This window comes from Agelaius phoeniceus, chromosome 4 (genome assembly GCF_051311805.1).
Source record: "Agelaius phoeniceus isolate bAgePho1 chromosome 4, bAgePho1.hap1, whole genome shotgun sequence".
Classification (NCBI taxonomy): domain Eukaryota; kingdom Metazoa; phylum Chordata; class Aves; order Passeriformes; family Icteridae; genus Agelaius; species Agelaius phoeniceus.
In genome coordinates this window covers 555,541-581,362 of record NC_135268.1, presented here as the reverse complement: position 1 = coordinate 581,362, position 25,822 = coordinate 555,541, and the positions used below count along the sequence as shown (strand labels likewise).

At 47.6% G+C, this 25,822-nt stretch overlaps 1 protein-coding gene and 2 long non-coding RNA genes across 22 annotated transcripts; all 3 read right to left on the bottom strand.

Moving 5' to 3' along the window:
- Positions 1-2,550: 2,550 nt before the first annotated feature.
- LOC129121154 (uncharacterized) lies at positions 2,551-8,460 on the bottom strand. Of its 11 annotated transcripts, none has more exons than XR_013181877.1 (7): positions 7,519-8,448; positions 6,930-6,994; positions 6,247-6,310; positions 5,927-5,953; positions 5,515-5,569; positions 4,598-4,719; positions 3,561-3,913 (listed from the first exon to the last, which is right to left on the bottom strand). It is a non-coding gene; the product is annotated as an uncharacterized LOC129121154 (long non-coding RNA). The 11 variants fall into 11 exon arrangements; XR_013181874.1 differs by having other exon boundaries at positions 5,494-5,569; positions 7,519-8,443; XR_013181879.1 differs by lacking the exon at positions 5,515-5,569 and having other exon boundaries at positions 7,519-8,456.
- A 3,754-nt stretch (positions 8,461-12,214) lies between these two features.
- Positions 12,215-15,011, bottom strand: LOC129118803 (uncharacterized). 6 transcript variants are annotated; one of them, XM_077176673.1, is made up of 7 exons: positions 14,972-15,011; positions 14,828-14,871; positions 14,706-14,746; positions 14,424-14,624; positions 13,235-13,327; positions 12,816-12,976; positions 12,215-12,644 (listed from the first exon to the last, which is right to left on the bottom strand). In XM_077176673.1, the coding sequence occupies exons 1-5, from the start codon at positions 14,982-14,984 to the stop codon at positions 13,288-13,290; spliced, it is 339 nt and encodes a 112-aa protein (XP_077032788.1). In that variant the 5' UTR covers positions 14,985-15,011; the 3' UTR covers positions 12,215-12,644; positions 12,816-12,976; positions 13,235-13,287. The 6 variants fall into 6 exon arrangements, with proteins under 6 accessions (XP_077032788.1, XP_077032789.1, XP_077032786.1 ...); XM_077176674.1 differs by lacking the exon at positions 12,816-12,976 and having other exon boundaries at positions 13,215-13,327; XM_077176671.1 differs by lacking the exon at positions 12,816-12,976.
- Positions 15,012-15,101: 90 nt separating this feature from the next.
- LOC143693896 (uncharacterized) lies at positions 15,102-18,897 on the bottom strand. 5 transcript variants are annotated; one of them, XR_013181867.1, is made up of 10 exons: positions 18,618-18,897; positions 18,516-18,543; positions 18,240-18,280; positions 18,076-18,161; positions 16,909-17,995; positions 16,803-16,830; positions 16,702-16,715; positions 16,548-16,588; positions 15,223-16,464; positions 15,102-15,146 (listed from the first exon to the last, which is right to left on the bottom strand). It is a non-coding gene; the product is annotated as an uncharacterized LOC143693896 (long non-coding RNA). The 5 variants fall into 5 exon arrangements; XR_013181868.1 differs by having other exon boundaries at positions 16,548-16,715; positions 18,240-18,407; positions 18,502-18,543; XR_013181869.1 differs by having other exon boundaries at positions 16,548-16,715; positions 18,240-18,407.
- Between the last annotated feature and the right edge of the window lie 6,925 nt (positions 18,898-25,822).

Genomic DNA, 25,822 nt, shown 5'->3' with positions numbered 1-25,822 from the left:
CTATATATTAGACCATATCAATTCATTAACCCAACACATCAGAACCACAAAAATCCTGCACCTTCGTCAGCACCGGTACGCAGCCCACGCTCATCCATCGCAGCATATCCAAACAAAACCTATTTCTAGGACTAACAGAACAAAGACCCCACGACATTTAACCCTAAGAAAAACTCAAACCAACCGAACTGTAAAGAAACTTTAAATCCCACTATAACTAGCCCAAAAGCTCCGTACATTCTCATCATAAACTTCCTCCTAAAGCAATGGCTCAGAAACCCAAAAAACTCAGATACACATGGAAAATGACAGAACTGCTAGTAAAAACAAACACCCATGAAAAATTAAATCCAACCAACTCACTAAACTCAAAACCCTACAACTGACCCTAAACATTACTAAAAAAGCCTCCAAAGGTCTACCTTTAGGGTAACTCACAAATAATAACCAATGATCTATAAAAATTATTTTTAAAAATTAAAAAAATAAATAAAAGCATGAAAATAAAAAATCTAAACTATTAAAATACTAAAAAATATCACTACCCAAATTTAGAAACATATTGCCTATAAAAACCCACCATATAAATGCCCCTGTCTCAAAAAATAAAACTAAATAAAAAACCAAACCAGAAAGAAATCGGAATTTAGGAACACTAAAACCAGAACGTTCAAGAAGTTCCACCATATCCCTGATCATACACCAACTACAAACAACATGAAACGATACAAACAATTCTTAAAAAACACCTTAAAACCACTACATTAAAAACCCTTTCAACAATTCAAAACTGCATTGAACAAAAGCCATCTCATAAATTAACACCCAAAACTCCAGCAGCCCAGCTGGCCCTACCAAATCTCTCTGTTGATACATGCAGTAAACAAAACCAAAATCCCAGGAATACCTATCAGAAGTCTAGGAAAGAAACCTCTTGAAATTAATCCTCCCTCAAATACAAACCAACCCGTGCAGAAAGTGAGCTTCACTCAAAAAACTATTTACACAGACCAAGAAATTAATAAGACCAAGAAATAAAACAACACACCATCTACCACCAACAAATAGAACAGTGAAGGAAGAAAACCCACTTTTTTTTCTTTTTTATTTTTTAAACTAAACCAAGCCCTTCCCACACGTGCATGGCCCCAGCAAGGGATTCTGCTGCAACAAGAAAGGGGGGGCAGCCCCCAGAAGGGTTGAGGTTCCTGCCCAGCCTCGCTGTCACGGGCCAGGGGCAGCGAGAGAGGGAGCGGCACAGACGGCGGGGACGGCCCGGCACGGAGCGGGGGCCGCTCTCAGCGCGATGCCGGCAAAGCCGCAGCTCCGGCGCTGTCGGCCGCGCTGCTTGAGCGGCACGGGGGGATCCGCCGAGAGCCTCCGGCCCCGCGCGGGGACTCCCGCAAGGGCCCAGGGGCGCCGGGCTCCGGCCCTCGGGGCTTTATTCTCCGGCAGCCCGAGCCCCGCGGCTGCGGGGCAAAGAAGGAAAGGGGGCACGGGAAGAGAGGAGCGAGAGCAGGGCATGACAAAGGGCGGCGAGGGAGCTCGGGCTGTGTAGGAAGGCGGGACGGGAAGGGAAAGCCCGGGACGGGGGTACAGGGAGGCTGGGCAGAGGAAGGAGACAGGGGGAACAGAAGGGAGTAGCGGGCTAGGGACAGGACAGGAAGGAACCGGGTTGGTGGGGGGAGAGGGAATGGGGGAAAGGGAGCGAGAGAAGGCGAATACGGGGAGAAGGAAGGAGGGCTAGAGAGAGGGACAGGCGGGGAAGCCTCCCAGAGCCCCGGCCGCATCCCGAGCCCGGCCCGGCGCCTCGCCCTGCCCGGGATGCTGCGGCGCTCGGCGGAGCTCGGCTCGCTCCGGAGACGCTCGGCTCGAGTCGGCTATTGTCGGCTAAACTCGCCTATTGTCGGCTAAACTCGGCTCTTGGCGCCTGCATTCGCCTCTTCGGCCGAGCTCGCCTCGCTTCGGCCCAACTCCCAGCCGCTCTGTGCCTTCGGCGCGCCTCGGCTCCGCTCGCCTCGGCTCGGCTCCCCGACGGCGGGCGGGCAAGCGCCGCCGCCTCCCGTTCAGCTCGCCCGGCTCGGGGCTCTCCCGCTGCCGCGTCCCGCGGGCGGCCCGGCCACGGCGCGGACACGACCGGGAGCGCGGGCTCGGGCAGGAGCTCATTAGGCTGGGAGCGCACTGGCGCTAAGCAGCGCGCACGAGAGCAGCAGGCTCGCTTCGCCTGAGCTCGGCTCGCTTCGCTTCAGGCAGCCTCGGAAGCCTCGCCTCGGTTCGCTCGAGGCCGTCAGGGTCGGCCGCTCTCGCCTTGCTTCGGCCGAGCTCGTGCGATTCCCCCGAAGGCGGCGGCGTTCGGTTGTGTTTTTAGAAATATCCTCCTCTATCGATTGGATCTCTCTACAGTTAGATTTATATTTCTAGAATACTTCTATTAATCCAAATAAAAACCCCATCTCTAACCAAATAAATACAAAAAACCACCTTCTTTTAAACGATATCGAAATATTTTTATACTTTGTATAATTATATTCACATTTATATTTATAGTTTCTTTGGATGCAATCTATTAATAATTATATATAATATCTATAAAATTCTAGACATCTATTTAATATTATGTATTCTATCTACTGCTGCAACTGATTTTTTCTTCTAGTTTTAAACTTTCTGTATGTATTTATGATATATTTCTAGACTTAGATTTCTACCTTCATATTGTTTGTATTTATAATTTTTATCATCAAAACCCTGCCTATTGACAAGTAAAAAAACCCGCTTTCTTTAACTATTTAAAAATATTTTTATATTTATAATTTTCATATTTCTGTTTATAATTTGCTCTCTAGTACGTGATAACATACCTGCTCCTGCACCGCAGTGGGGCTCCCTCTCCTGGGCACCTCGGGGTGCCCCCAACGGCATCAGAGCCCCGAGTCTGCACCCCCCCTTTTCCTCTAGTTAGAAACTACACTGGAACTTTTTTCTGGAAACAAAGACATGACCTAAATCCTCTCCCCATGTCCCAGACAGAGAGATGTTCAGTTCTTAGTTGACTGGGAAGCAGTTTCTTCAATAGAATGATAAACAATATGGAAACGTTTTAGCTACAAGCAAATAGGCAAATCTGAACAAGGTCCTGGTGGCCAGCCACTGCAGTTCTTTTGAAGCAATTTTTTAAACAATCAAATACTGATACCACAAAAATAAAGCAAAAAGCTGACTACTGACTAAGAAAGAAGGAAAAATTAACTTTTGACAACAACAACAATAACATTCCAAGGACACAGGCTTTTTCCCAATGTCATACCTTATTACTACCTCTCTTGGGAATTCTCATCGTGGACCCCAAAAGGAATAAATCCCTCAGAGTGTCCTAAAGCACAAAGTAGCACGCTGGAGCTCCTCACACTCCCAGGAGGGCAGCACAGCGTGCACCGAGTCTGCAACAAATTCTGCTCAGTGAGGGTCTGCAAACAAAGGTTCCAGTGATGAACTGAACTCATTTTCAAGGGACGCTTTCTAAGCACAGAAGCACAACAAAGAACAAGCAGAAACAATCCTTACAAACACCTGCGAGTTTTATTTAGCATGGATGCGACTGATTGCCACCCTATGGCTTCTCCCTTGGGTTTGTCTGTAGGTTCAGGAGGATGATGATGCACACTCTGCCTTCCCTGAACCCCCACAGCAGCCGAGCGCTGCCCAGCGCGTTCAGACCATCGGGAACTGGGTCACGCACACCCGGATGGGCCGGAGCTGCTCTGCTGGAGATTGGGGAGACGAGAGCAGAGAGGCGCTGGCCCAGGCGTCGTCCGAGTTCTATTGCTGTGTGCCGAGAAGGAGTTTGCTCCCAACAGCTGCAGCCACCCTCAGCTCGCTCCCGTGGTGAGTATCAATGGCACACAGAGGCAGCCTGAGGAAATAATGGGCTGGGCTCTAAGGGGCTGGGACAGGCTCTGATTTTTTGTTTTGTACTTGCACGATGATCGGTACAACAGGGCTCTGATGGATGACTCGGCAACACGCAATTAAAAACTCCTCCGTAGGATTACATGGACTTGTAGGAAAAGACAAAAGCCCATCACCCTTCTGAAATCTCCTCTGAATCCCAAGCACGTGGATTGTCACCGTACTGCAGCTTCCAGGTTTTCAAAGCAGCTTACTTCTGAAGGCCAGGAAACATTTATTCCTACAGAAACAATGGGCAGCACCCAGGCTAATCTAAGCACTCCTGTTGGATAGGGGATCTGCCAGTGCGCCAGGCCAGCCTAAGGTGTGCTTTATTACAGTCTAACACCCCCACAAAATTCTTCTCATATCTCCCAACCCTGAAATCTTATTTTTCCCTAAAGCTTCTCATCATTAGCAAATTCAAAGTAACATGGTTTTTTTTACAACATTCAAAAATGCCATGCTGGACTGAACTAGAGAGTAATTTTCCAATATAAGCTTAGCAAAGTCTGAATTGACTTGTCCAGAGAGAAAACCTACAAGTGAACACCTACACCTGCCTCAAGAGACCTAACGAGCCCCTGGCAGCCACCGGCATCAAAGCGCAGTGGATGTTTCTAATCCAGGCTAAGGAGAACAATATCACCTTTTGTTCTCTCCAGTTTGTTTCCTCTGCAGTCCTAGTTGCTCCTTATGATTTTTACAGTCTCTGTATCTTCTCGGGCAGCGCTGAGTCTGACGACCGGGATACGAGAGTCCTTCCCTGCCCTACGGAGAGAACCAGGAAAAAAAGTTAAAAAAAGAACAGGGCAGTTTGAAGTTAATACCTCCGACGAGAAGCAGCACCCGACAAACAGAGCAACGGTGAACAAAGCGTGACACCTCCCTGGGGACAGAAGACTGACAAACTCTCCGGGATTTACAATTCCAGTAACCAAGCCCTTCAGCACAGCAGCCAAGTGTCCCATTAGGTGCTGCTGCACCAAGGAATGATCCCAGAGGTTCCAAAGAGTGAAATGCACGTTATTGTCCAAAGACGTAAAATCTTGCAAAATAACAAAACTACAATAGATCTAAACTACAGGGCAAGAGTACAAGTGTTAACTTGAGGAGCTGGAACCCTCCAGGTGAGCAACTGCTAACTGGATCCTCAACAGAGTCTGAGGAACCCTTCAGGATACAGAAGGGTTTTCCCCAGCAATGTCACAGGCCGAGTTTTGATAGAAGTGCACTTGCCAGATGCTCAGAAACGTCACCCATCCTCCTCCGGGTGTCCTGAGAGAGCTGCGAATGGCTCTCATGTGGTTTGAGCTGGTTCTGTAAGGGCTCAGGGTGAATTTCACCAGATGCAACCAAACTGGGCAACACCCAGTGGGACAGAAGGAACCCAAAGCTTGTTTTACCCAAAGCTTGGGTAAGCAGAGCTCCAGCAAATACTGAGGAAACAGACAGAACAGGGTAACAAATAATAAACATACTCTTTTTTTTTTTTTTTTTTTTTTCAGATGAGCAAAACAATTAAGGAGAAGGTGAAAACCTCACCATGACTGAACATTTCATCACCTGTAAGCTGACCATCCTTAGCATAGAGGACTCCAAATTTAAAATTCACCGATCCCTGGGAAATAAAACCAAATATTATTTGGTGAACAGTCAAACAGATGACATAAAAATTTGTTTCCTCTAATCTTTGCATACATCCTACACATTAGAACATACATTTTATACCATCTCCTAATACATAATAATTTACCTTTAAACTTTGATAGTATAGCATAAAATCATTAACTTATATTGGTGATCTATTATTATTAAGTTGGTGCTTCAAGTTATTTTTGCTGTCAGGTTCAAAAAAACATGACTTCTTTTTACTGTAACGAGCAATTGATTTCCAAGTCATCAAAAGCCCATCAAAATACAAAGCCGTATTCACCGGACGGGTCTGTGAGCTAGAAGTAGTTAGGCTTGTACTCACCTCTTGCCCTTCAAGAACCAATAAATCCTGTCAACAGAAACAGCATCTTTAGCCCCTCCTATTAAAGATTCTACAAGGATGATGGCTTTATTTGTGTTTAGAAGTTTGGATTTGAAATGGCCAGTTCAATGGATAAAGAGACAGTTTAAGTAGTATTAAATTATTATTATTATTATTATTATTATTATTATTATTATTATTATTATTATTATTATTATCTGCTACTGGAAGAGACAAACCAGTGGTATCTATACTTAATTACTTCTATTTCCAGGAAATCATAAAGAAAAAGAACCAAACAAAGAAAAGTCACTTCCTACCTTTTGTATCTCAGGATGAAAAATGTCTCTTGGGCTCTTCTCCAGTTTCTCCAGACTCCTGGCACTGAAATGCAAATGAACGAGTGCTTTATAGGAGGGCAAGTGCACATTCCAACCCCGAACCCCCAACCGATGGCAGTTACAGCGCTTACAAAATGAATCCTTCCCAGAGCCTCTGGGAAATGGAACGGTTTGTGCAACTGCCATTTCTTCCCCAAAATACTGACTCCCAACACTTCCTAAACTTAGTTTGCATTTTAAAAACAGAAATTAGGGAGACTCAGGATGGAGATCAGGTTGAAATGGATTTCCTTCTAAAGCACAGGGGCTCTGTTCCATCACCCTTCACTTTGGCTCCACACGGAATCACGGGGAGCATTTTAGGAGGGCTCAAGAACCAATTCTATTTCTCTCTTTTTCTAGTTCTCTCTCTTCCTAAATAATTCAAGGCAAGTCAAATGAAAAATTACAAGTTCAGCATCAAATTCACACTTTTTCCCTTTGACTGCTCAAGAACAGGCTTTAAAACCACTTCTTGCTGCCTTCAACGGTTAAGACTTGCAAAACAGTTTCGCAAGTTTGATAGGTTTATCATAAAAACCACAGAACGCAAGCTCTGAATGACAGGAAAAGGTACACAGGCAAATATCTCAGCTGATGGTGGCTTATTTGTAAACACAGACCTTAACGGAGATTGCACGGAGAATGTTTCAGTGGGACTCTAAGGGAAAAATATTTCCTGAGTACCCTGTAAACAAGAAAAGCTGGGATATATTACAGGACATACCCACGTGTTCTGCATATTCAAATAGGATTATCAATAAAAACATTTAAGAAGGAAGAAAACCAAGGTAATTTTACTCAGCTATATTTACTGCCGATTTAGAGGAAAAAAAAAAAAGTCACGGGTGCTGCAAAGAAAAAAAAAAAAAAAAGTGAACCATAAACGCCTACAGTAGAACTTTAAAACAATTGCTTGGATAAAAGCAGCTCATGGAACATGAAGTAGAAAAAAAGCGAAACCAGTATCAGACCTGCCTATTTTCTTACCATTGCACAAGAAAATCCGACAAGCGGTAGAAAGTCACTGCCTAAAACCGATCCTAGGATGTAACCGAGAACAATGGAGGCATTTGCTAATCTAAACGGAAACCTTTTCCGGACCCTAGTGTCAAATCACACGTTTTGTCTCTCAGCAGCTCGAGGCTGGAGAGCATTTCCCCTGGGGGTCGGGAGGGCAGGGGCACAAGGGGCTGAGTTTGCCGATCGCACCTGTGCCATCAGAAGGATCCTGCCCGGCGCTCCTTGCGCTCGCCATTCTCCGGGCCATCGCTGTGTTTTACTGCTCAGCGATGCCGCTCCATCTGTTTGCGTGGAAGAAAGAGCCACGAGCACTGAGGCACTCAGCAGCCGTGTCATGCCAGCGATGTCGAGCGCTCTCTGCTCGCAAGGCTGAGCCCGCCGCGGAGCCGCCTCCGCAGCCGCTCGTCCGCCCCCGCCCGCAGCAGCGGCAGCGGCCCGAGGGAGACGCTGCAGCTCGGCGGCTCCCGCGCCTCCGCCAGCCCGAGGGCAGCCGCCGCACAGTGACCGCGGCAGCGCCCGGCGCCGCTCGCCCGGGGCGGCTCCTGCAGCTCCCGGCCCGCGGCAGCAAAGCACCGCCCGGCGCTCCGCCATCGGCGGGCGGCAGCGCGCCCCGCCCGAGCTCAGCCCCCGCCACCGGGACCGCTGAGCGAGGCCGAGGCACCGGGCGGACGCCCCTTCCGCGCCGCTCGGCTCCGTGCGGGCGGCCGGACGGAGGCTTCGCCCCTCCAGCGTCGCTGCCGCGGCTCCGTCCCGCGTGGCACAGGCGCCGGGAGCTGCCCGCTCCCCCGGCGCGCGGCCGCCTCGGCCCGCCAGCCATTCATATGGCGCGTCGGCCGTTGCGTCAGACGCCGCGCTTTACGGCCGCAGGGCCTGCCGGGAGTTGTAGTCTCGGACTGACAGCCACCGCTCCGTTCTCCGCCACCGGGAGCTGCGCTCCCGCCAGGGGATCAAACGGCTCCTTCGCTCCTGGGCGCGGAAGCACCTTAGGCAGCACCGCCCCTCCCGAATGTCCTTTCTTTTCCACTCCAACTCTTTTTTCTTTTTTTCACTCTGTTTTTCACCCCCTTTTCCACTTTGGCTCTTTCTTTTTCACTCTCACCCTTTTCCTTTTTCATTTTTTTTTCTTCCTTTCTCTTCCTTCTTTTTTTTTTCTTCCTTTCCTTTTCCCTTTTCTTTCTTTCTCTCTTTCTTTCTTTCTTTCTGTCTGTCTTTCTCTATTTCTTTCTCTCTATCTTTCTTTCTTTCTTTCTCTTGCTCTCTTCCTGTCTCTCTCTTTCTTTCTTTCTGTCTTCCTCTCTTTCTGTCTCTCTCTCTTTCTTTCTGTCTCTCTTTCTTTCTGTCTCTCTCTCTTTCTTTCTCTCGCTCTCTGTCTGTCTCTCTATTTCTTTCTCTCTCTCTCTCTTTCTTTCTTACTCTCACTCTCTTTCTGTCTCTTTCTTTCTCTCTCTATTTCTTTCTGTCTCTATTTCTTTCTCTCTCTTTCTTTCTTTCTCTCTCTTTCTTTCTTGTTTTCTTTCTTTCTTTCTCTCTCTTTCTTTCTGTCTCTCTCTTTTTCTTTCTGTCTCTCTCTCTTTCTTTCTGTCTCTCTTTCTGTCTCTCTTTCTTTCTTTCTCTCTTTAATTCTTTCTCTCTTTCTTTCCCTGTATTTCTAATCTTGGCTTTCCATTCTAGCTTTAGAATAAAAAAAAGCAGCAGTAGAAACGTTCAGGCTACCGGGGAGTGCAAAAAACCCCCAGACGGCAATGATTTTAGGAAAACTATTTCCTCCATGGGAGCCTGAAATTTTCTGCAGCTGCAGGTGACATAGAGCTTTTATTTCTTCTTCTATATAGATTATACTTTATACTCTATTTATACATCGCCCCCTGCCGTCTGCTTTGGCGTACTGCAGGCACAGCGCCCCCTGCCGTCTGCATCGGCGAACTGCAGGCACAGCGCCCCCTGCCGTCTGCATGGGCGCACTGCAGGCACAGCGCCCCCTGCCGTCTGCATGGGCGCACTACAGGCACAGCGCCCCCTGCCGTCTGCATGGGCGCGCTGCAGACACAGCGCCCCCTGCCGTCTGCATGGGCGCACTACAGGCACAGCGCCCCCTGCCGTCTGCATCGGCGAACTGCAGGCAGAGTGCTGCGTAATGACGTCAGCCCGTCGACACGGCGCTCCGCCCCGGACACGCCCACTCGGGCGGCCGTCGCCATCTTGTACGGCACCCCGTGTCGGCCAGGGCGCCGCCAGCCTGTACGGCACAATTTTATGGCAGCCGCGCCTTACGGCAGTTTTACGACATTTGCGCTTTACGGCACCTTTTACGTCAGTCGCGCTTTACGGCGACTTTTACGACAGTCGCGCTTTACGGCACCTTTTGCGACAGTCGCGCTTTACGGCGTCTTTTACGACAGTCGCGCTTTACGGTAGCTTTTGCGACAGTCGCGCTTTACGGCACCTTTTACGACAGTCGCGCTTTACTGCGCCTTTTGCGACAGTCGCGCTTTACGACACCTTTTACGACAATCGCGCTTTACGACACCTTTTGCGACAGTCGCGCTTTACGGCGGCTTTTACGACAGTCGTGCATTACGGCATTACCCTTTTATGGAACTTTTATGGTACTTTACAGCACTTTACGGTTTTTATTTTGTTTTTCATTTATTTTTATTTTATTTTTAAAATTTTTTTTTTACTTAATGTTTATTTTTGATTTTTCTATTTTAAAGCTTTTTATTTTATTTTTTAAATGTTATTTACTTATTTTTAATTTTTCTACTTTTAAAGCTTTTATTTTTCTAATTCTAGTTATTTACTTATTATTTTTAATTTTTCTATTTCTAAAGCTTTTTATTTTATTTTTTAAATTTTATTTTTTATTTATTTTTAATTTTTCTATTTTTAAAGCATTTTATTTTTAATTTTTATTTTTAATTTTTCTATTTTTAGAGCTTTAATTTTATTTTTTTATTTTATTTTTTATTAAATTTCTATTTTTAATTTTTCTATTTTTATAGTTTTTTTTTTTTTATTTAGTGCTGCCCAGACCAACTCAAGCTGGTGATTGTGGTATTGAGGTCTTGCATTACGGCACTACCTTTTATGGAACTCTTACAGCACTTCACAGTTTTTACTTTGATTTTCATTTATTTTAAATAAATTTTGTTTTTAGAATTTTATTTAATTTTTTTTTAATTTTTAAAGCATTTTTTTTTTTTTAAATTTTATTTTTAAATATTTATTATTTTTAATTTTTCTATTTTTAAAGCTTTTTATTTTTTAATTTCATTTTTTATTTAATTTCTATTTTTAATTTTTCTATTTTTAAAGCTTTTATTTTATTTTTCTATTTTTTATTTACTTATTAGTTTTAATTTTTCTATATTTAAAGCTTTTTATTTTATTTTTTATTTACTATTTTTAATTTTTCTATTTCTAAAGCTTTTTATTTTAATTTTATTTTTTATTTAAGTTTTTTCTATTTTTAAAGCTTTTTTTTATTTTTCATTTAAGTTTTATTTTTAATTTTTCTATTTTGAGTGCTTTAATTTTATTTTTTAATTTTATTTTTTATTGTTAATTTTTTAAAGCTTTTATTTTATTTTTCTAATTTTATTTTTAATTTAATTTTTATTTTTAATTTTTTTATTTTTCATTACATTTTTATTAATTTTTCTATTTTTAAAGTTTTTATTTAATTTTTTAAATTTTGTTTTTTATTTTTAATTTTTCTATTTTTAAAGGGTTGTTTTTTTTTTTATTTAGTGCTGCCCAGACCCACTCAAGCTGGTGATTGTGGTGGTGTTTGCGGGTCTTGCATTACAGCACTACCTTTTATGGAACTCTTACAGCACTTTACAGTTTTTATTTTGTTTTTCATATATTTTAAATTAATTTTGTTTTTTTAAATTTTATTTAATTTTTATTTTTAATTTTTTTTTTTTAAAGCATTTTATTACATTTTATTTGGTGCTGCCCAAACCTGCTGTAGTGCATTTTTATACTTTGTAATACTTTGAAGTCATTTTGTTCTGTACCCCATATTTTTCCCGAATGGTTTATCCCAAACTGTACCCCCCTCCCTTTACCTGTGTTATCCCTTTCCCGGGATGAGATCATCCCCAAACCCCCACCCTGGCTCTCTGTCAATCACTCAGCCTCCCATCCCCTCCATGCGGAAGTTTCGGTCCAAGTCGTCCAGTGATCAGCCGGAGGCCAGGGGTCAGCCCCCCGAGCCTTGCCCCATACGCTGTCCTGTATGTCTATGCCCCAGCATCCATCCCTTAGGGTCACTTAATGGTTGGTAAAATGTTATCTACTTTCGGTTTCCACCTCCCTTTAAATGTAACCTTGGCATATCTCCCTGGGGCTCGTGGCAGGAGGCCCCTGAGGTGCAGGAGCTCCTTTGGGACTCCTAATAAAACCTTGGATTAACCCCTGCTAAGAGTCAGCCCTTTATCTTCTACCGCTGTCTCTGGTGTCTCTTGTGCTGCACAGGGGCCCAGCCCAGGTGCCCTCAGTACCCTCGGGGCACAGAGAGTGTCTGCCCCCAGCCCAGGTGCCCTCAGCACCCTCGGGGCACAGAGAGTGTCTCCCTGCCAGCCCAGGTGCCCTCAGCACCCTCGGGGCACACACAGAGAGTGTCTCCCCCCAGCCCAGGTGCCCTCAGCACCCTCGGAGCACAGACAGTGTCTCCCCCCAGCCCAGGTGCCCTCAGCACCCTCGGGGCACAGACAGTGTCTCCCCGCTCTCGGCCGTGTCGGGGCTGCCCACTGGTTTCTGCCGACTCGGGACTGGCCGAGGGTTACTGAGAGGCTCGCACAAACCCGCTCGGCCGCTGATTGTGGCGGTGTTTGAGGGTCCCCAGGACGAGGGAAGAGACGAGAATCTTGACTCCACCTTTCAGAAGGCTGAAATATTATTTTATGATCTCTATTACATTAAAAGAAAATGAGATAGTAGAACTATACTAAAAGAGCAAGGAGACATCAGAAAGCTGGAAAGGAATGAATAATAAAAACCTGGGACTGCTCACAGCCCCGATGCAGCTGGACCATGATTGGTCATCAAGTAGAAACTGCACAGGAGACCAATCCAAGATGCCCCTGTTGCTAAACCATCTCCAGCCCACACTCCACAGCCAGCAGATCGTTACTGGTTCCATTGCTGTTCTGAGGCTTCTCAGGAGAAAAATCCCAGCAAAAGGATTTTCATCAAACACGTCAGTGCCAGGTGATGGCACAGGCAGCATCGGCCGGCCGAGGTCACTGTGTCATCCCTGCCAGCCCAGGTGTCACAGCAAGGAGGAGAGAGCTCACCCTGTGCTCACCCTGTAATACAGAGCAATACAACACAACACACATATTAACACAAGATGATAACCTTTTTCTATTTTCATTACATGTGGATTTATTGTTACAGGAAACCCAAAACAACAAAAGCACACAAAAAACAACACTCATCTACCATTAACACCCCCTTCAGATGACACACAAACTCACCATCCATCTCATCACAACTGCTAAATTACACCCCAGCAATCACTGGTCCTCGGGAACGTGGTTTCCGGGAGCCTCAAAAAAATCCTCCTGCCTGACGAAAACCCCGGTCCCTGGACAGTCCGCGCCCAAACTCTGGTGATGAACGTCGCCTCACAGACCGACTGGGACCGAGGAAAAAAAAAAAAACAGCTGGGGGGGGGCGGGGGGAGGGGAAAACCCAGCTGGGGATTTTTTATTCTAAATTTAAAAATGAGTTGAAAAACTTGAAAAGCAAAAGTCACACACACAAGGTTAAATCCAGTAATCCAGTCAGCATGCGCTGACACACGCAGAGATGAGCAGACGCAGACAGACACAGACACATGCTCTCACACACGCTCACACGCTCTTCCCACTTACACACTCGCTGCGGCCCTTACTCGAGACGCTGAAGAACGTGCTGCCACACATCTTCTGGCTGCGCTCCTTGACGTCAGTTGGTAGGTTCTGGGGAAATCGGTAGCCTCGGGGACCTGTGAGACGACAGGAAGCGGTCAACGAGTGGCTATCTGACAGCTAGGACTTGTCTCCACTCTGGACCAGTAAGTTTTCTACCCAAAATCCCATAAAAGACAGATGAACAGTAAAGTTTTTACAACTCTTCTACCTAACTGTGACTACGTGCCCCGGCAGGGCAGCTCCAACCTTAAGTGGTACAATATAAGTACACACAACAATCTAAGTCGATGCATACAGTGCAAGTGTACATAGAGCGTAGGTACATACAGTATAAGCCAGCACAGGTACACACAATATAAGCCAGGACTTGAGATAACTCGCTGGAAGATGAATTCTTGAGTCCTATACCCTTGAGAAGACGGAACCTATAGAAGTACTGCAGTCACATGAGGAGGGTGCAAGACACTCCCTCTAGCAGTCCAAGAGAATGGCATGGAAAAAAAGGCACTACCAAAGCTGGTAGTGAGAAAGAAGATGGATGAGAACATCATCTCCCTTTGAGACAGGAATGTCTCAAAGAGTAAAAATGTCAAGATGCCAGAATACAGGATATCCAGAAAGGAACCTGAGTAGAATACAGCCTATATGGCACAGAATAGTGCCGATAAAGCATCGAGACGTAACAAAGGCCTACGACATGGAAGACAACGGACACAGACACGGACAACATAACACAGACACAGATGACATAAGACAGAGACAAGTGGCAACTGCCTGGCACTGTCCCCTTAGGGACCCGAGATGCTTAGCGCAAGATGAGCCAGAGGCTGACGATGCCAAAGGAGAGGAAGCCCTATGACGATAGCACGTGATGATGAAATGTAACTCGTTAAAAGAAGTTAGTGCCACAGCAGTTAAGAGGATGCTCGAGAGGCTCAGCAAGCCTAGAGAAGGAAGCCGACGGCCGGGTGACCGTGGCTATAGCTCTGGACGTGAAGGCGAGCTCCTCGGGGGAAACATCCGTGATGATGCTGAGTCGAGGAAGGCGGATGATGCAAAGTACACAAAAATGTGGAGATGGGTCAGAACTGCCCTGCCCGGCAAAGGCCCTGGCGAGGCTGAGGGGAAACCCTCTCCCTTTACTTCCAGAGAGCCCACCCCACTACAGACCTCTCCGCTAAGCTGACATCAAATTGCCCTCTGTGATAGTAAAGGTTTTTCCCCTTCTCCCAACTGCTGGCCCCGACACTTTGCTTTTGGAAGATGAGAGGACAAAATCCATCCTTGGTCGGACGTGGATGGTGAAATGTGCTCCGTGTGTGCCTCGGTGCTGTCCTTTCCAACCTTTGGCTACGAGGCTCCTCAGGGTACCTAAGACAAAACAGAAAAGGTGACTATTGCCCTCAAAAACAGTAACCCCCAGGGCTCCTCCGCACCCCTGCCCCGGCCCACCTCAAATCTTGATTTGACTCCAGAGGGTGCCCGGAAGATACCTGCAAAAAGAATAGGTACACACTTAGCATGCTGCTGTGTAACACTCACCTGTGAGTCAGCCTGCCTAAACCCCGACTCACCTGCCCTCCTCTGTTCCTTGGCATGCCTAGGGCAGTGACAGCACCTGCAAAGCAACAAAGTAGAAAAGCATGCTGAGACACTGTGAAAACACAACCTCCCAAATCTGACAAGGATGCCACACTGATACCTTAAGCTGCACACACCTGGAATGGGCATGCTCGGCCAGGATAGACGGCAAGTGGACCACCTAAAATAAAAAGTGGAGATGCTTAGAGCTGCACCAGAAACTGAGACATGAGCAAAAACAACTGCTTCTGTACACTACTCAATGCTCACCTCGCCCACTCGGCCTTGACTGCTGCTCTCAGCCTTGACTTCCTAAAAAGAGAGACAAAGAAGACTGCTCTAACAGCCATCATTTATGCTCCCTCCGCAGAGACAAACAGTGACTGACCTGCTCGGGGGAATCCCCTCACCCGGGATGGGGGGCTCTGCCCTGGATTTCATCCTTCTGCACCTGAAAGAAAGTTAGGACAAAAGTCAAAGAGCTGCAGGATAACTTAAGAGCTCCAGATATCTTGTGTCCATCTACACATCCCACCTAGAGTCCAACTACACCCCACATTACAAACATCGAGTCCCCGGGACTTCTCCTATTGCACCAGGCTATGCGGCAGGGCAGAGCAGCTCCAGCACAAATGTGTGCAGACACCCGTGACACAGGACAGGACAAACAACGGGGACACAACAGGAACAGAAATCTCTGGGTAAGGAAAATGACAGCGAGCACCGAGAGGATGCAAAATTAGAAGACCGAGGTGAAACTGATGGCGGGCTGATGAAGTTCAGAGAACCCTGGAGGAACAAGATGCTAACTGAATGATTTATTCCAAGAACTGCAAAGATGGATGCCCGAGAATCCTACGGTCAGAAGCCTCTACCTGTCCCCACATTCTTACAAGTCCTAATCCATCATAACAGAACCTTGCAGGGTGCAGCTGTCCATACAGCTCAGAACAAGACCTGAAAAGACATCTGACCGGATGCTTCGAAGAAGAGTTGCCATTCTGATACCTGTCTGAGCTGCCGAGTTAAAAGTTCCATGGCATCGGTGCCAGGGCAAGGAACGCTGAGAGTACAGATACTAAGACTGGTGCCAAGGTTTCTGACAGGCCCCTCAAAGGGCTATGATAAAAGACATGAGATATCCAACAACACATAATACACAAAGGACAAGGGACACAATACACACCAGGACTGCTCTGCCCTGCTCACCTCAGCACTGGGATCAAAAGTGACATTTTGCTTTTATGGGGCCTAAGGGGCCACTTCATGGACACTCCTCACCTCCAAAACGGACTCAAACCACCCCCCCTCCCAGTAATTCCCAAACCAGCACCCTGCTTTCATCCCCCCCGTGGGACGTAGCCCTCTACTTCTCTCTCAAACATCTGGGGATTCCGGTCTCAGGTGCAAAGAAAGGCCACCTCGTCAGCTGGGAAGGTCCTGCTGGCACCGGGCTGGTGTCTCTTAGACAGCTGTACTAAAGAGAACCAAACATCAGTGCCCAATCTTGGCAGCCCCTCGGCCAAAACCCCACAAGTCTGCTCCTCACCCTTCTCCTAAGAACGCTCAGCTGCTTGGGCCGCACGCTTCGGGCACGCTCAGAGACCGAGGCCGTTGCCACAGGGGGTGCCTGGGTTAAGAGGAGATGAGGTGATTTGGCACAGCTGAAACCTGAGTGGACCCTCGCTCCTCCCCACTATTTCCCCTACTCACCGCAACTCCTCAGCACTTGCCGGAGGCCACCTGGATGGCACCTTTAAATAAGAAAGTTCAGGGCTTCATCACCAAGTCCTGTAATGCATCCACAGGGCTCACATTTGCAGGAAACCCGGAGCATCGGCCGGTTGGTGACGGGGGCTTGGGATACCCTGAGTGGATTGCCTAAAGCGCACAAACGAGAATGGAAGCTTAGAGCTGCACCAGATATTGAGACCTGAGCAATAACAACTACTGCTCTCCACTGCTCACCTTGACTGCTGGTATCCACATTTACTTCCTAAAAAGAAAGACAAAGAACAGCGCTGTAACAGAGTCACCATATACACTTCTGCTGCAGAGACAAACGGGGCCTCACCTGCGCGGGGGAAACCCCTCACTCAGGATGGGGCCCTCTGGCACACATTTAATCCATCTGAATCTGAAAAACAAGTTAGGACAAGAGTCAAACTGTTGCAGGATAACTTAGGAGCTCCAGACATCTTGTGTCCATCTACAAATCCCATCTAGAGTCCCACTACACCCCACAGTACAAACTCCCAGGGACTTCTCCTACTGCACCAGGCTACGCGGCAGGGCAGAGCAGCTCCGGCACAAATGTGTGTGCTGACACCCGTGACACGGGACGGGACGTGACAGACAGGGGGGACACAACAGGAACAGAAATCTCCTGGCAAGGAAAGTGGCTGCAAGGACTGAGAGAATGCAAAAGGAGATGACTGAGGTGAGACAGATGGCAAACTGATGAGGCTCAGAGAACCCTGGAGGAAGATGCTGGCTGAAGGATTTATTCCAAGAACTGCAAAGAATCCTACGGTCAGAATCCTCTCCCTAACCTCGCATTCTTACAAAGCCTAATCCGTCATAACGGAGCACTGAGAAGCACGGCTGTCCGTGCAGCTCAGAACAAGGCCTGAAAAGCCACCTGACTGGATGCTTCCAAAGAGAGATGCAATTCTGATGCCTGTCGGAACTCCCGAGTCAAAGGTTCCATGGCCTGGCTGCCAGGCCGAGGAACGCTGAGATCACAGATGCTAACAATGATGCCAGGGTTTCTGCTAGGCTCCTCAAAGGCCTAAGGTAAAGGACATGACACATGCAACCACACAGAACACTCAATAGACAAATGACACAGTACACACCGGCACTGCTCTGCCCTGCTCACCTCAGCACTGTGATCAAAAGTGAGACTTTGCTTTTATTTCCCCCCCAGGCCTAAGGGGCCGCTTCGTGCACACCCCCGTCTCCAAAGCGGACTCAAAAACCCCTCCCGGTGGGTCCCTGCCCTGCGCCCTGGTTTCATCCCTTCTGTGGGTCGTGGCCCTCTACTTATCTCTCAGACATCTGGGGATGCCGGTCTGTGTCAGGTGCAAAGGAAGGCTGCCTCGACAGCTGGGAAGGTCCTGCTGGCACTGTTGTTCAACAACTTCCTGTTGTTTCTTCGTCTGCTCCAATAAAGAAAACAAAATATCAATGCATAACCTCAGCAGCACATTGGCCAAAACCCAACAATTCTGCCACTCACTCTTTTCCCAAGAATGCCCGGCTCCTGGGGCCGCACGCTTCAGCCGCACTCGGAGGCTGACGCCATCGTCGTGGGGCACGCCTGGGCTAAGAGGAGACGAGGGGATGTGGCGCTGCTGAAACCTGAGCGGAGCCTCGCTCCTCCTCCCTACTTCCCTGACTCACCGCAACTCCTCGGCCATTGCTGAAGGCTACCCTGGTGACACCTTTAAACAGAAAAGGCAGAGGCTTCATCGCCGAGTCCCGGGATTCTTCCCCAGGGCTCGGGAGAGCGGCAAACCCGGCGCGTCGGCCGGTTGGTGACTGGGGCTTGGCCTACTCCGAGTAGATTGCCTAAAGCGCAGAAACAGGAACAGATGCTTAGAGCTGCACCACAAAGTGAGACTGGAGCAATAACAACTGCTTCTGTACGCTACTCAATGCTCACCTTGCCCACCTCACCTTGACTGCTGATGTCCAGCTTTACTTCCTAAAAAGAAAAAGAACAGAGCTGTAACAGAGTCACACTTGACACTCTCCCTGCAGAGACAAACGGTGACTGACCTGCTCGGGGGAACCTCCTCACTCGGGATGGGTGGATGGATTTTGCCCTGGATTTTATCCTTCTGCATCTGAAAGAAAGCGAGGACAAACGTCAAAGGGCTGCAGGATATCTTCACAGCTCCAAACATCTTCTGTCTATCTAGGAATATCATCTAGAGTCCGGCCACACCCCACAAACTGCGTGTCCCTGAGCCTTGTCCTGTTGCAGCAGCCTCTGCGGCAGGGCAGAGCAGCTCCGGCACAAACATGTGCAGACACCCGTGACACAGAACGTGACCAACGGGGGGGACGTTAAACATGACACATTATGCTTGTGGTGAGGGCCTCGAGGGGAAAAGGCAAAAGGGACCCCAAAGACACAGTAGGTAACACGGTACACCGGACAACACGACGTGGACCGGAACTGCTCTGCCCTGCCCGCCTGCACGCTGACATCAAATGTGGAGTCTCTCCCTTTAGCTGTCCTAAGAGGCCCCTTGGAGAAGATTGCTTTTCCCTCTGCTAATTTTTCAATCTGTCCCAGGAACTTCCAACCCGCTGCTCTCCCTTCTCCAGGCCGTGACCCAGACTTATCTTTTGGATGATCAGTGATGTGAATCCACGTTGCACCTGAAATGAGTCTGCCTCGGAGGGCCCTGTGATCGCCTGTTAGCCTCTCGGTCAGCTACAATAAAGAAAACCAAAACCAAAGTATGAGTTCAGAGTTATGTGGGCCAAATCCCAGCAAGTCAGCTACTTGCCCTCTCCTGAGTGTGCCTGGCTCCTTCAGGCTCCACCTTCATCCTGATTCCAAGGCTGTGGGCATTATTATGAGTGACACCTGGGTTAGAGAAAAGCAAAGTTCAATGGCATTCCTGTGAGTGCACTGGATGACCTTGTGTGAGGAAGACATGGGAATGCCTCTGCTGTGCTTCTGAAAAGCCCTGTGTGGGGGGCCCTCAAATAAACACCCTTTCTCACCCTGCTGCCTGCAAACCCCCCTGCCCCCCAATAACTCCTAACTGGACACCTGCTCACCCTCCCTCTCCCAGTCACAACCCTCAACTCACCTGAAGCCTCTATCTCAAACATCATTTTTGACACTGGGCAGATGCCTCCTGTGACATGATCAATCTGCTGAAAGAAGTGCTGTGCTTGACACAACCTGGGATCTCTGGAAGCTGTGCACCTCCTAAAAACAATAAAAACACAAAACAAGAACAAAACCAGAAATTGCAAATGCACTTTATCACCCCTAAACACCAAATCTGACATTGTCACCTTAAATACTCCCTGTATTCCATGCCATTTTCTTCACAAGATCTTCCAAGCCTCTATTGCTTTAGATGCCCAGAAACACCTGCTGAAAGCAAGCTGAGATAAGCTGAAAGAGCCTCGTCACTGAAATGACAGGAGAGCCCTCACCCCAGCACATCCCAGAGAGGGAATGAAACCCCTCAGCAAAGGCTGGGGTTAATATACCCCTGATGGTGCCCGCCTCCCATTCCCATGATGCCTGAGAAAAGGGAGAGGGCTAATCCCACTGAATATAAAAGCCCTCAGAGCAGCTGCAGCTGTTTGGCTCCTCTGACTCAAATTCAAAGGGAGTAAAGGCCTTGTTATAACAGAAAGCTCTTCAGAAAAATAACAGCGCTTTCTCTTTTGACACAGCTACTTGGAGCAGAACAACAGAAAAATGGTAAGACATAAAGCATTGTGTTTAGGTACAATACCTAGATAAACTGGGTAATTTGCTGTTAACTTACATAACTATTCTGTGTTTAACAAAAGCCATCTAATAAATTAACACCCAAAACTCCAGCAGCCCAGCTGGCCCTACCAAATCTCTCTGTTGATACATACAGTAAACAAAACCAAAATCCCAGGAATACCTATCAGAAGTCTAGGAAAGAAACCTCTTGAAATTAATCCTACCTCAAATACAAACCAACCCGTCCAGAAAGTGAGCTTCACTCAAAAAACTATTTACACAGAGTTAATAAGACCAAGAAATAAAACAACACACCATCTACCACCAACGAATACAACAGCGAAGGAAAAAACCACACTTTTTTTTCTTTTTTATTTTTTAAACTAACTTCTTTTATTAGCCAGAACAAAAGGTTTTGCCAGGACTGTAACATCTTCTCCTTCTTCTCCTTCTGAAATGTCCCTTCTCCTTTCCAAATTCCTTCCAACTTCTGAGTTTCAATCCAAGCCAAAAGCAAAATTCGTGCACTTGTGAGTCCGGTGCTCCTGTCAGGTTCTCTGTCTCACTCCACATCTTCTCACACTTTCAGTCTGAACGCTGTCCTGCCCTGATGAGTTTGACAGAAGCATTGGCACATTTTAAGAGAGAATTTACCGAGCCCGCCCCGCCCGCCGCTCGCTCCCGCCCCTCGCCCTTGCCTCGCTCGGCAGCCGCGTCCTTGCCCCGCCCCCGGCAGCCAGCGGCGAGGGGCAGGGCGCTGGCTCGGGGGGCTGCAGTACCGCGCTCTGGCCACAGGGCGGCAGACTCCTGGGTCCGCGATTTTCCCGCGCTTTTGGCCGCCATCTTGAGAAGGTGAAACAAACTCCGCGACATTGGCGACGCGCCACACTCATCATGGCGGCCGAGAAAGGACCCCCCCCCCCCCCCCCCCAGCCGAGAGAGGCGGTTACGCAGATGCCGGTCAGAAACCCGCCAAAATACGCCCGCCCGCGGCGCCGCTGGCCCCACAGCCCGTGTCGGGTACACCTGAAACGCAAGAGAAAATCCCGCCGGGACCGCGCCGGCGTCGGTGTTCCGTGCAGGCAGTCCTGATACACACACCGCGGACCTCCGGTTGCCCGCCCTTTTCGCCGCCATTTTCAGAAGGTCAAACAAACTCCGCCACGCGCCACGCCCAAGAGGGCTGCCTGGCGGCGGCGGGCTGCAGTACCGCGCTCTGCCCACAAGGCGGCAGCACTGCCGCCCACCCCAGCCGGGGGCGCCGCGCGCCTTGGGGCTGCGGGCGGCCAAGGCGGCAAAAAAGAACAGGGGCCATCCCCCCCAAAAACTGCTCTGAAATAAATGCCAAAAACCTGCCTCTTACCAAACAAGAACCAAACAAGCCCCCTTTCTTTCAAGCCTTCTGTAAATAAATTTTATAGTTCTAGTTTTCCTAGTTCTATTCACACGCATATTTATACCGGACAGTGATGTGTTACGTCATTTACACAATCTATTATGTCTATTCCTACTATCTGTATTTATTCGTATTTTGTGGTTTTATCAATATAATTATATATTGATTGTATATTTCTATACTTCGATTTAGATTTCTATCATACTTTTATTATTCCAAAAAAAAATATCCCCTCTCTAACCAAATACCAAAAAACCCTTCTTTTAAACGATATTGAAATATTTTTATATTTATAGCTTGCATAATTATATTCACATTTATATTCACAGTTTATACTGATGCATTCTATTCATAATTACATATCACATAGATATTATTCACATAATATAGATAAATTATTATTTTTATTACGTACCATATCTACTGCTACAACTTATTTTTTCTAATATTTTCAATTTTTATATCAATCTTGATGTATTCATGAGATATTTTTACAATTAGATTTCTACCTTTCTATCATTTGTATTTGTTGTTTTTATAATAAAACCCCTGCTTTTGCCAAACAAAAACCAAAACCATCCTTTCTTTTAAACTACTTTTAATAATATTGTTGTATTTATATTTACCATATCTATAATGTATTTAGATATCATATCATAGTGATGGACTATATTTATAACTATTTTATAGCTATTTCCTTTAATATATTATAAGAAGATATATACAGTATCACTTGCATTACGTGTTGTATGGATTTATGTCACTTTAGATTTACAATTCTTTAATAATTTTATATATATATATATCTGCATAGATTCGCAATACATTTCTATATTTAAAATTTCGTTTGAGTTGTGTTTATATTTATCATCTCTATTGTTATATCTATAAACATACGCCATACCCTATTAAAAAATACAATATCTTATTGGAATATATCATTACTTATGTTACCTGTTAAATTTTAAATATAGACCGAATAGATCAAAATAAAAGTTTATTCCCATTCCTACACACCTACTTGTTTTGTTTAAAGATAGCTATCCTTAGAATTTTACATTTAAAATCCAGTTCCTAAATACAAGGACAAAACAAACAGCATCGAATTCCCACCAATGTCTTCCAAAACCATCAAGATACCTCCACCAGCCAAACAACTGCCAGCGAAAAAAACACACAACACTCTTTTCACTAACAGTTCTCATCACATCAGAAAAATGGAACCAAACGAAAAGAAAACCCTTGAGAAACACACGCAGCAAATCACAAAAACCTCTAAAAAAACCCAAACCAACTCACTCAACTCCAATCAGTGCCACTGACCCTGAACGTTAGTTTAAAAACTAACCGAAATTCTACATCTACACTAACTCAAAGAATAAGCAATACTCTGTCAAAAGAACTTTAGAAAGCGAACTAATTAACGAAAGAGAAAAAAAACCCTCAACCACTAAAAAATAAGAAAATACCTACCCAAATAAAAAAAACTACTTAAAAAGACCCACCATATAAATACCCACGTTCCCAAAAATAAAACTGATCAACAACCACCAAATACGTCAAAGGACAACAAAAAAATAAAAAAAACCAAAAGAAAATACATTTGTAAAACAAAAATCCCCCAAACCAAATCAACTTTAATTTACAACAAAAAAATTATTCCCAACTGAAGAATAAACGCATAGAGCCTCATTCGATCAAAATAAAAATAGCACCCAGAAATAAACACAAAGCCGAAAGAGAAACGTAACCATTCACAAGATCTCCCAAATGATCCGTAACAATAAAACGTACACTACAATCAAACAAACCAAAGAAATAAAAGCCCTGGAAGACGAGAAACACAAACGCAATTAGAGAGATTTTAAAAACCCCGCTGCTATTAACGACACGACGCCACCTCGAACCCACCGAAACAAACGCTACACGCCCACGCTAATAAAAGCCACGGCGACAGAATTAAAATCCGAGCCGCTGCTTCACGCAACGACCCGTAGAAACCATTGCACGCCTTTAAAAACAGAATAGCCCGGCAGAAAAAATATCCGACTACAGAACTCGATTCAAACCAAACCTTTATCGTCACCACCCGAACCGAGAACCGTACCGGTCAGGAAGAACGCCATAGCCCTTAGCGCACACCCACTGCGACCAGAACAAACCCGTGCGATGGATCCCTACAAAGCAACCTCCGAACCACGACACCCAAGAACTTGCGGCAGCCCAACCCCGCGCTGCCGGCCCCGGACGGAGCGCGGCTCCCGGCGGCAAAGCGGCTCCTCCGGCGGCTGCTCCGGCGCGCAGGGGCGGCGCCGCCCCGGAGACCCCCCCGCCCCCGCCCGCTCCCCCTGCCCGGGGGACCCCGGCGGCGCCCGAGCCCCGCGCCCGGAGCGGACAGAGCGGCCGGCACCGGCCGGGCCGGCGCAGCAGCGCCCGCGCCGCCTCTGCCGCCCTTGGCCGGCCCGGCGCCAGCTGCCCTCGGCTCCGCACGGCGGCTCGCACCGGCAAAGCGGCTCCGCCGCTGCCGCGCCAAATTCCCCCGTGCGCCTCGGCACCCGCCCGGCCCGGGCCGGCAGCGCTCCCGAGCGGCAACGCTCCGGCCCGGGCCGCGGCCACAAGAAGCGCCCTCAAATGCAGCGGCACAGCCCGACTGCAGCCCTGCAAACGCCGCCAGAGCTGCGGCTTCCCGCAACTCAACCCCGAAACTGACGCCGCGGGCGGCGCTCACCTCGCTTCAACAAGGGCAAAGAAATGGCTTCTCCCCTTCAAATTCATCCCCTAGGAGCGCAGAAAAGAAGGGGCTTTCCTCCAATGAAATCCTGCAAGCCATGTGCAAAGGGGGATTTTGACCTCCATTCAAACCCTTGCAAAGGAGGGACACCAGCGCTGTCCCCTCCATTTAAACCTTAGGATGATGAAAATGGGCTGGCTACCTTCAAATCAAAGCCATCCGATGACAACAATACTTTGCCCATTCCCGTTCAAATGGAACGCAGGGATTCCCTGTCACCCCTGGGATACCCCTAACAGCCGGGAAAAGGCAGCTTTTCCTTCAACCGACATCCTTGGAACCGCAAGCGAAAGCGGATTCCCCCCCAGTTCAAACACAGACAATATTAGGAGAGTAGCTGCTTGCCTCTCCTTCATTTCTTTTGTCTTCACAAGCTCCCTTTTTGCTCCTGGGGAAGCGGGGAGGGGGGGGCTGCCAAGATCCAATTGAAAAGGGAAAGGACCAAAGTCCCCGCTCCAAATCCACACGCGCTCACCCGTTCGGCTGCTGCTTCCCGGCACAAAGATTCGTCCCTCGGCACCTCCTTGAAGCGATGCTCCGCGGATCCAAGCGCGTATCCAGGTGTTCGCCCAGACGCTGCCAGAAGCTCTCGCAGTCCTTCCATGAGACAGCCCCGGGAGCCCCCCCATGAACCCCTCTACGCAGCAGCTCCATGCAAAAGGCAGCTGAGGCGAAGCCTCCCCCTGAAACAGCCTCGCCCCCCACCCCCGGCAGGAGCCGGCCCCTCATCATCCTCACAGCTCACACCTGGGGCTGCTCCGAGCCCCCCATCATCCTCACAGCTCACACCTGGCGCTGATGCCACTCCCCAACAGCGCCTCTCCCCGTCCAGCACACAGCCCGCTTCTCACAGACACAGAGCCAACAGAAATCTGCTCCGGGTGCTGGCTTTTCTTAGTCCGTCTGCTTCCACAATTCAGACACGGACGTGCGCTGATGGCACTGAGGGAAAGCTTTCCAGGGCACAAAACTGTCATTCTGGTAGCACGCTTTGAGACGCCTTCAGAAAAAGCAGAATCAGCGCCGCCTCCTAAGAGCCCTGCTGAGGAACCCCGCCCTCCTTGGGACACCCAATGCAGCAGAGCTCGAAAAACGAGGGCAAAAGTCAAGCTTGGAGTGGGAAAAGACAATATAAATACAGCAGCCTTTCAAAAAAGCCTTCACACAGCAATAGTGGGACCCGGTCACATTTCTTCTTTCCTTGCTCTCTGGAATGACATCAATACCAAGTAAAAAACCCACACGAAACACAAGGCAGAGCTGGGATTTTACACGTCTTCCTTTTGGCTCTCGGGATGACAAGCGCCTCTTCCGGGACTGCGACACGC